General features: G+C 41.7%; 1 protein-coding gene across 2 annotated transcripts; it reads right to left on the bottom strand.

The window, feature by feature from the left end:
- Nucleotides 1-399: 399 nt before the first annotated feature.
- Nucleotides 400-7,022, bottom strand: cited4a (Cbp/p300-interacting transactivator, with Glu/Asp-rich carboxy-terminal domain, 4a). Of its 2 annotated transcripts, XM_044137737.1 has the most exons (3): nt 6,794-6,926; nt 4,660-4,771; nt 400-4,210 (listed from the first exon to the last, which is right to left on the bottom strand). In XM_044137737.1, exon 3 carries the CDS (start codon nt 4,192-4,194, stop codon nt 3,484-3,486), a length of 711 nt encoding a protein of 236 aa, XP_043993672.1. In that variant the 5' UTR covers nt 4,195-4,210; nt 4,660-4,771; nt 6,794-6,926; the 3' UTR covers nt 400-3,483. The 2 variants fall into 2 exon arrangements, with proteins under 2 accessions (XP_043993672.1, XP_043993671.1); XM_044137736.1 differs by lacking the exon at nt 4,660-4,771 and having other exon boundaries at nt 6,794-7,022.
- Between the last annotated feature and the right edge of the window lie 3,628 nt (nt 7,023-10,650).

The raw sequence follows: 10,650 nt of genomic DNA, 5'->3' as shown, positions 1-10,650 counted from the left end.
AGAGTAAATGTGCACATAATATTTTTGTTTGTCTGGTGTCATCATTTTAAATTATCCAATCAGGTGATAGGATCAGTTGGCACTTGAGAAATCTTTTTCCAAAACACTTCTTAACTCTCATTCGGGTCCAGTGTTTGGGTCGTCAGCTGATGTGAAACTAAAAGAAAACACTCCTCTGTTTCCAGTGCTGGCTCGCAATGTGAGGTTTGAACTTTACTCCTGTGTTTACTTATGCCGTTTAGGGCGGGACGTATTTAAAACCAAACAACTCAGACAAAGGTGAAATCTCCACATGTGTTTCCTCAAATGTGCATCTTATCTTGATGTGTTTTGTTCTTCCGTCTTCGATCTGCTGGGCCGACAGGGGCAACGTACATGACTAAGAAACAATGAAAAAAATGGTTTTTAAATAAATATTTTATTTGAAAATAAATACATTTTCTTAAAATAGAATCAATAACTTTAAAAAAGGTCAGGGAAGTGGGGAGGGGTGAGAAACGGAGGAGATAGGGGTTCTGGGTAGGAACAGGAAGTACAATCTCACGTTAATCTACCATCTTTAGACAGGTTCCCACAACGCGGCGGTCTGTACATTCTCAGTAGCTCGTTTGAAAGGTGATAGCATTCCTCAAGTAAGACATGCAGTCCATGTGAAAGCTTTAGACCACGCCCCCTAAACCACCGCTCTACTGTATCTACACACTGTAAGAAAACAAAGGGTATAATCTCTTGTCAGCACATCAAATATCAGCCACTGATTTAGAGTTTTCTGCCAAAGTACCTTAAATGTGTTCAGATCAGCTTCACCTCTAGCCTACAGTACAAAGATACAATACAGTAATCAGGCCACCGTTGGGTTTAGGCCAGAATCGTTGTGACAGTGAGGTGGTCATCACCGTTTTTGACCAGCAGGCTTGTTTTCTACAGACAGGGGGCGCCAGTGCAGCCGTGCAGGAGCAGATTACTGGGCGCTGACCTCTGACACTGACCCTGCAAGAGCGGAAGGTTTTCACACCGAGAAAAGAAAAAGAAAAATGCACCATAGAGTGTGTTGGTTTTCCAATGACCGGGTCATCAGAGAGCATCCACAACCAGCTCAATTAAGACAAGCGTGACAAACATGTAGTCTAACTCCGATCAGCAGGAACAGCAGACGAGGAAGCAAAGCTATAAGACATGGCAAGAGCTCCAGAACATCGGCTCTACAGGTAGAGGCAGCTTTTAACAATGATTAAGCTAAGTGCTGCGAGTGAGCGCAGCGTCCACACGCTCAGGTCTGCCTGATGGAACAGGCGACGGGTGTGTGGATGTGGACGTCGTTCGATGGGATTTAAATGCACTGATGTACACACACAGACACACAGGAAAATAACAACAACTAAGCTCTAAAAACATACAGATGCAGTCTGTGATGAGGCATTTTTGTCTGTTTTGCAAATTTGTATAGAAATACAATATAAATTTGTGTTTTTGTTAGTTTTTATACATTTATTCTTACATACGAATTGGGCCAAATGCATTTGACTTATAGCAGTGACATTTCAAGACAATAATTGAAGTAAATCTGATACATTTATACTTCATTCCCACCAGTCCTGTTCAGTCTGCTTTAATCCAACTCCAGTCCGTTTGTCTAGAAAGTCCAGTTTGTTTGGGGAAGTGTGAATGCTAATCAAACTCTGATTAGGACCAAAAAATCAATCCTGGTCCATCTACTAACCTAGGTCTGGGTTCAGTGGAAAAGAACTCTGATGCAGTTTGAATGTATATGAGATCCCTACAATAGCAGGAAGTGGACCACAGTACAGGGTATTCTGGGTAAATTCAACCAAAATAAACATGCTAGTCTAGTGGTAGCAGGAGAAATGACTCATGGTCTGAGCAGCCAAAAAAAAATAATCCACACTAAAATCTGACTCTTCTCCATTGTTGTTTACACTTCATGGAGAAGGAAATTGCTGTCATGTCTTCTTCAGAGGTTTTAGTGTTGTTTCCTTCCGTGGTTCTTGATGCAGCGCCACCACATGTGAGGAGGGCAACAGGTTTTTCAAAGTGTTTGGTTCGTTTGACAAAGCGAAGCGTGAAAGTTAAGCATGGAACAAATTTTGGCACTCCCCAATCAAACCGAGTCTACCGGACCATCAGCTGTGAAATCACCTTTAATCTGAAGATGAACTGATCACATTTTCGTAGCCAATTTCCCACCTCAGTTTTATTCTGCTAATATTCATTTTAATCAATTCCCGTTTCTCTTCGAGAACAATGATATCAAATATCAAATACGTATCATCCTAAATATTTCCTTCTAGCCTTTCCAGTGCCACAAACATTATTTGTTGGAGTGTCACACTGTGTGTGTGTATATGAGAGAGCGTTCAGTCAGTGTAAAACAGTCTTTTACTATTTTAATTTACAAAATGATTACAAGTTAACATTTGAAATTACCTTTAGCGCTTAAAAAAATGACTAACTCAGCGCCGCTTGCGTTACTACAACCGCAGTTTCAGAGAAAGCTAAAGGCTACAAATATTTCCAAATCCAGTGTGTTCTATGTTGAAAGTTAGAAGAATAAAAGACAGAAACCTTCAGTTACTAAATTCAGCCTTTCTGTTATCTGTTGGAGGTTTTACAGCCTGAAAGAACCTCAGACATTTTCGACATGTTGTCAGTAACAACTCCAAGGTGGAACAGTGTTCAGAGATAAGCCTGGCAGCAAAAACATATTGCATTAACTGATCAGAATAAAAATGGGATTTTGGAGAGTTTCTGACTTGCTGGGGTGAAAGGTCAGGGCCGAAGAATCATTCAACCTCTACATTACTCCAAAGAGATTCCAGATGATTACTCAATCAATTCAACATAACCCCATAATAACCACTTAGAAATTTAGCAAACCTCACCTTAATCACTTTACTTTATATGCGTAGATTTTTTTTTTTCCTTTTTGAAGAACCAGCCTTCAAAATTCACATAAAAAACATACCAAACTCCCTTCATTCCTGCATAAATGTTCCCAGAAGAGTTTTAGCTTGTGATAAACTGTAAGATGTTTGCTACCAGTCGACAGTGTAATCAGAGCTAAGACACATTTACAAATGCCACAGAATCAGAATCATCAGGTCATCGTTCCCTACTGCGTTTGTGAAGTCTAACCCAAAGCTTTGGTACTGTAGGCACATGTGCTAAAGACCAGATGTTACAGGCAAAATCTACATCTGGATGCCTCGATTTATCCAAAAGCGACAGATCTTCCTGGCTTCCCCCCTAAAGGAAACCGAAACCTGGCACTTTCCCTGTTTTTTACTCATTACAATTCTCCATCCGTTTAGCAGGCAGGTCAGTTTGAAGGCGCACTCATCGCGGTCATGTACATAAACATAGAAACACCCAAACAGAACAGAGAGATTGTCTGCTTTTTCTGTGCTACTGTGGCCACTCAGTCGCTCTTTGGATGTCCAGGTGGAACAAACCACACTCCTCTCCTCAGCAGCTCACCGTGCTCGACTGTTTGCACACAAAGTCTGATAGGAAGTCAAATTCGTTCTGTCCCAGGAAGAGCTCAGGCAGCTCCTGAACGCGATCCAAGCCCAACTCCAACACCAGCGAGGTCAGAACTTCCTCATCGATTAGGTCCATGTCCGTTCCGTTCACCCCGAAAGGCGTGCCGATGTGCTGCATGCCGGACAGCTGGGCGGGCCCCATCCGGTACTGTGTCCCGTTGGGCAGGTGGTGACCATTGGCTGACCCCAGCGGGTGTCCATGATACTGAGTGTTGAGTTTCTGTAGGTGCATGCTCGCCATGAGCTGCTGAGATGTGAGGTTGCCAGGGACATACTGCGGCGGGTGTCCGCCCTGCTGCTGCTGCTGCTGCTGCTGCTGCTGCTGGGGGTGCATGTGGTGGTGGTGGTGGTGGTGCTGCTGGCCCTGGCCATTATACATCATGTTCCCATGCATCATCTGATGGTGATGATTGGTCATTGGAGCTCCATTCACAGGGCCACCCATGCCTCCTTGACCCATAAGGTTCGGTCTCTGTCTCATGACCCCCTCTGTGGTATTCTGAGGGTTCCTGCCATAGTGCAACACCTGGCCGTTGGGCAGCCCCCGCAGGCCCGGCTGGCCGTTGTGCTGCACTGGTCCGTTCATGCCCAACCGGAAACCGTGAGACATGGGCATTGTCATGTGTTCAGCCATGGTTGTTATGTCTTCCCTGAAAAAAAAAGACGTGGAAACACATAGCCATAATTATTTCTCCGATGATGTCAACAGATTATACACAGTATGGCAAAACCCAACTTTAAATGATCATTTTTTAGTAAGAAAAGAACTTGTGTTGGAATTCAGTGTTTCTACAGATTTGTTATTGGTGGATTTGTTATTGATAAAGAATTTGTGTCTCTTGGTTTTTATGGAAGAAGTTCTGTTTGTAGTTTGCCACAACCCATGAAAGAGAGCAGCAAAAGAAGGTGGCCTGGCTACTTGAGGCCAGATACTGGTTTTCTTTGGTCAGCATGCAAAATGTTGTGTGGTGAAAGCTACCACTGCACTCTGAACACACCATCCAGACAGTGAAACATGATGGTGAAGACAGTGAGGCTGGTCAGAGTCCATCAAGTCCAGAGGACCCCAACGCACATCAAACTACATTCAGTCACTCACCTATTCACACACTGATGGTGGCAAGCTACTGGACAGTGGCTCTGGGCAGCCTGACAGAAGCAAGGCTGCCGTGCACCGATGCCACTGGACCCACAGACCACCTAGTGTCTTGCTAAAGGACACAACAACAGAGACAGATGGAGCGAGGGTTGAACCAATTGTGGTATGATCTCCTGCCATAGTTACAACCATCATTCATACCTGTGGGTTACAATGGCCCAGTCAAAGTACAGAGCTAATCTTATCAGGGATCTAAGTTAAGAGTCCATAGCTGATGTTAGAATCCAATCTAATTGAGGTTTCAGGCCTGTTTACGGGACAATGCCAGGACAGTAAAATGCCAATGTTTTCTTGCGTTTTGGTGTCTCGCTTACACAGTAACAACATTCCGACCTTCTGTTTACATGGCAACAACGTTTTGGTCTCTCATTTACATGGTAAGAACATTTTGACTGGACAAAAACATAAAGGTTTAACAACGGACTCCAGAATGAAACGTTTTTTAACTCAGGCCTGGAGACGATTTTAGGTGTATCTGCTAACGTTTTGTGTCATGTAGGCTGTGCAGCTACACGGACGTAGCGCCCTGGGATCCCAGAAATTATCATTTTTGAAGTTGGGTTCCAGATTGGATAAATGTTTCCATGGCAGCCGTGTCTTCCTTAGACTCACAAATAACAAACATGCCTCTGACTGGTGATTTTTGTGTTGTTCTCTTACAGTGTTACAGCAATTGGTCCAGCAGACCTACATTTTATGTGATTTTTTTTCCCTCAGTCGTTTACAGTAAATATGCCATGTTAGTTTCTGCGTGCGCGGGGCCTTAATGTTATTCATATCCATCTAAACGAAAACCAAAAACATTTGGATGATGCGAGCCACGTCGGCTTTTTGCGCATTCATATTTCATTTGGCACAACAACAATAATGGAGGACAGCTATGTTTTTTTCTGTGCTGCTGCACCTCTTCACTTCATTTAGCGTGTTAAAGCAAAATCTGCTCATTGTGGAACATTTACGCCATTAGCGAAAAGCAAAAGGTTATGAAAATACTCCACTAAATTAGAAAGCTCAAAATTTTCACTGCCTCCTGCAGGCCTGGCATGTAAACTGCATTGCTCCCTGTGTTATTTGGATTTTCATTCCGCTGTAGTATTTAAGCGCACCTTTTTTCGTATGCAAAACGGAAAACCAACTTAAAAACACGAAAGACTTGCAGGTGTATCTGCGGCCAAAAGGTGGTGCTGCATAGTACGGACTCAGGAGGGGCAGAATACAGAAGTAGGACAGCAGTTAGAAGTTTTACTGTACTTAAAACAAAAAAGAAATTATGCATAATTTTTGTTCCACTTCACAAGTATAAGGTTCTACATCCTGCTCTATTACAGTAAATATAGTGAAGTTTGTGGATGAAATATGGCAGAGGAGCTGCACCAGAAACACAGGGAGCATTACAAAACCTCAAAAATTACAGCATTCAAGAATTACCACTACCATGTCAGACGTGAGGGGTAGGGGGAAGAAACACTGCAGCTTGAAGGACTGAAATACACACACGCACACACGCGTGCACGCCTACACACCAACTTCTTTCTCTCTTGATTTCAAAACACACACTGCCTCTGCCTTCACAGTCTTCTCTGATGTTCTTGCTTTAAGTTCGATTACCACAGCAACAACAACACATCCTGTTCACACACACAGACACACGCACACACACACGCACAGCTCCACATTTCCTCACATGACCGTTGTGCTGTGAATGATCCCCAGTGTGTGTGTTTGTTGTCGTTTAGCGACAGTGAATCCTGGAGACACACACACACGCACACACACACACACACACTGCTCTACTCGGCATCCATGAATCCACTTTAACAGCAGCAGCAGCATCAGATCAGGATCCTGATCAGCGCTGCTGTTTCTAGCAGCCAGCGATCCCGCCGCACTCTGTCACCTATCATGTCACAGCAGATCTACCTGCTAAAGATCCGGCTGCTTTCTACAACGCAGAGACGCACTGTGTGTGTCAGGACAAAGAGAAAAGGTTGCCTGACTCTCTGTCCTTTTTTTATTATTATTTTTATTTTATTTTATTTTATTTTTATAAGGACGAACAGAAGCGATCACCTACCCGATGGCGTAAAGTGAAATCCGTTCGGAGAAGTTCGTTAAGTCCCGGCTCGTCCCTTCAGCTGATGCTCCGGATACATGCAGCCCTGCGGCGGATTCAAACTGTGCGGCTTCTCGATCTAAAGAAGAGTTTCTTTTCTGGGTCAACTCAGGGATTATATACATGCAGAAAGCTCAGAGAGAGAGAGAGAGAGAGAGAGAGAGAGGAGTGGTGGTGTGTGTGTGTGGGGGGGTGGGGGGTTGAAGGAGGAGCCACCGTCCTCTCCCTCTCCTTTGTTGCCATTGGTCCTCCCCCTTAATCACTGTGCAAAGAAACCTTCACCTCCGCTGATCCAGGAGCAGCTCAGAGCTGCACGTCCGCAGCGTCCAGCCTGCAGCAGGCAGAAGCAATGTGATTACAGATGATCCTCACTGCTGACTCAAGGTTTTCTGCTTCTGCACGAGGACTAGTTTACCACAATGACAGGACTCTGATGTTTAAAGCTGCAGTTTATAACTCTTATTATAGATATGTTTTTACATATTTCTTAAAGGGGCAGTATTATGTTTTGAGCTGTGTTGTAATGCTATTCCCTCAGCAAAGCCACACATAGAGTGTTGCCTTGATTCTTTCATGCATATTTGAGAAATCTCTATGGCAACCATTCAGCCGGGCGGACATAGCCCCGCCTTTGAGACGCAACTCCTCCTCACAGCTGTAGTTCTCAAGCTTCCACCTCACAGAGCAGTCCCCCTGCCCCCTTTTCCGTTTATCCACTCAGCTCCTTCAGACTAGCCAGCAGCAATTAGCAAACACCGGATTGCTGTTAGGCTAATTGTAATTGATTGTTACTTGTTTGTGCCATAAAATGATTCTATGGCCCCTTTAAAACTGTCACCATGTTGTGACACTGTAAAAAAAAATCTCAATGTAGAATTTACAGTAAAGAAATTACAATAACTTTACAGTGACCTTACCGTAGTTTTTTTTTTTTTTTTTACAGTAGCCTTGCTCTAATTTTTATTACAATCTTACTGTAATTTCTTTAAAATAGCACAGTAATTATATAACATGGTTACTGTGATTTTATTACATTCTTATCATGATAAAATTACAGGAGTCCTGTAGTAGAATTACAAAAAGTTGTCTTTATACAGTCGTTCATGAAACTGCATGTTTTGCTAGCTTTTAAAAGATTAAATGTGAACTTGCAACTTAACTTACCAAACTCTCAAAAAGAAACACTTTTCTAATTAAAAAATACACATATACATTTTAAAATCGCTTTATTTTATTGTCAATATAAATTTGACAAACTGTAGAAAAACATAATATATTATTTTGCAGCATCAATATTGGCTTGTTACATAGAAGTCAAAGTGAAAAATACTCTGATCTAAAAACAGAACTGATACATTTACAATCATGATAATATGACATTGAATACAATGAATTAAATAATCTTTACTAATACCAAAGTGCCCAAATGTCAAAGTTTCCAAGCAAACTGCATGTCAAAGTCATAAAAACAATGTTTTACCAGTCAAAATTCTAAATGTCTGTCGTTTTCTTCCTTTGAAGGAAGGAAGGGATCCAGCAATGTCAAATATTGAAGTTACATATTTTTCAAAACTTTATTGGAACCCCAACAGCACATCTTAAACATTTCGGCCAGTTTAAGACTTAGTGAACAGCCAAACAAAACCAAGATGGAGGAGTTCTGAGTTGGTCTCAGTGCTGAACTTCTCCAGAAATCATCAAAAGGTTTCTGGAAGATAAAGAAGGAAAAACATATTTCAATACATGAGATGAACAGCACATTAAGCTGCATTTATGTCCGTTAAAGATAAACAGGATGATTTAGTGGACAGACACTCTCTCTGACCTTCCTTCATTGTAGCTGTCCTCCTGTCTGTCTATTAGAAATGGACAGAACAGATACAGAGAGACAGGCGGAGAAAAAGACAGACAGGGAGAAAGATGGAGTAAGAGAACTGATTATCTGTAATGTGTAATTTTACCATTTTAAAAGTTCCACTGGTTCAGGAAGGAGGAGAATGGAGACCTGCGGGTTCACTGCTGAGTTTTGAATAAGTCGTCATGTTGGTTGATGTCGCTTTTCCGTTTGCAGCTTTTGTTCTTCTTTCTGGGTGGAGGAGGCCTATGAATCTCCTAGAAACAGATGGGAGACAGTGTAAAAAATGGGTTCTGGAAACTTGTTCAGGAAGCAACTGGTAGATAAGATCTATTTTATTAGATCTATTTAATTTTCTAGTTCTTGGATGCCCCACGCTTTTATGATACCACCAAAGGCAACATGAAGCCTATATCAAACATGCACATTCTGAAAAATGTTTCGTTGTCTCAAACCAACCATGTCTGAAGATTCTTAGTTTTCCAGGTTTTTATATTCAGAAACAACGGCCACAAAATGACCAGAATAGAGCCATCTGCTATTCTAGGTGAACCAAAAGCACTTGTGTTAGCTGAGAAATACCCGAAATTAGCTTTAGCAAACAAGCGAGAGTATCTCAATACAACCACATAAAATATATTTTCATACACAAAGAAAAAACTGCAATACAATGGCTCTGATTGGTTGTTTCTGACCAGGACTGGTGCATTTTTGCAGATTGCAGACTGTATTATGCCATTATGACTAATGGTATTATATATTAATCAAGTATGTAAAAAAAATCATATATATATATTTGTTTTATAAAAGTTCCATAATTCAGCTTTAAAGAGACGATAAACAAACGCCTGAATTAGCCAATAGAGTACAAATAATTAGATTACAATTCCCTTGAGATAAAGCCCACAGGCTGAAGGCCACGTAATGAACTGGAGCAGCATTTACATGACGGAGATATGCTTTTATCATATCAACTCCAGTGTGTTTGGAACGCTCTGTTTCTTCCTGTCCTCTCTGGACGTACAGAGTAGAGTGATAACCACACACTGCTGGTGGAGCACAGAGCTTCTGCAGGCAGAATGATGGTTTATCATGGAGCTGCAAGCCGGAGATTTATCACAGCAGAGATGCTCTGGTTGTTAGAATACAGAACTTATCTGCTCATTTCGTTTCACATCAAGTTAGATTGTCATGCATGTAGAAGGAAAAGTAGTTCATGGTTTTCTGGACATCACCAGGTGTTTTTTTGTAGGCTGAATGTAGGTCTAAAGCACATCAATGATTTGTTTAAAGCTATTGATTGACTGTCTATTTTTTAAAATCCATCTGATTAAAAATGATGTCATGCTCGGCTATGATTGACATTTTTCTACATATTTGACAGGTTTTGGTTTCCACTATGTGACAGACTGGCGACCTGTCCAGGGTGACTCCGCCTCTTGCCTGGAATGTTAGCTGGAGAAGGACACCAGCACCTCCTGACCCCACTGGGGACCAGAGCGTTAGAAGATGGATGGATGGTATTCTCTGCTATTCTGAATCTGAATACCAGATGACACATGGAGAAGCTGCCAAGCAAAAAGAAAGGGTTGCTGTGATGGCAATGAAGATGTTTTCACTGAAAACTGAAATTTCAAAAACTTTATTTCTAACTCTCTTTTTTGAAGCAGAAGAATTTGGAATTAAGATGAGGTACAATGTTTAATTTTCCTTTGGAATAAAACAAATAGTTTTGAATTGAATTGAATCTCCATAATTAATTACATAATTAGTTACAACGAGCCCATCCTCACAGAGCTGGTGGAAAATGAGCCAAACTAAGCTGAGTCGATCCGAGTGGAGCTGCAGCGAGAAGAATCATTACTGACCTGATGTGTAGCTCAGAAAATGATGAGTGACAAAATATTTAACATGCATTCAGCTGCACATTTTCTTATATGCTCATCATTACATGTTTTTTTGT

This window comes from Gambusia affinis, linkage group LG14 (genome assembly GCF_019740435.1).
Source record: "Gambusia affinis linkage group LG14, SWU_Gaff_1.0, whole genome shotgun sequence".
In the NCBI taxonomy this organism is placed as follows: Eukaryota; Metazoa; Chordata; class Actinopteri; order Cyprinodontiformes; family Poeciliidae; genus Gambusia; species Gambusia affinis.
This window is presented reverse-complemented; position numbering and strand designations above follow the sequence as displayed.

Coding starts and splice junctions, on each gene's coding strand:
- cited4a (XM_044137736.1), bottom strand. CDS start 6,957: ATGTATATAATCCCTGAGTTGACCCAGAAAAGAAACTCTTCTTTAGAT. Junction 4,211..6,793: donor ATTTCACTTTACGCCATCGG/GTAGGTGATCGC, acceptor TTTTTTTTTCAG/GGAAGACATAACAACCATGG.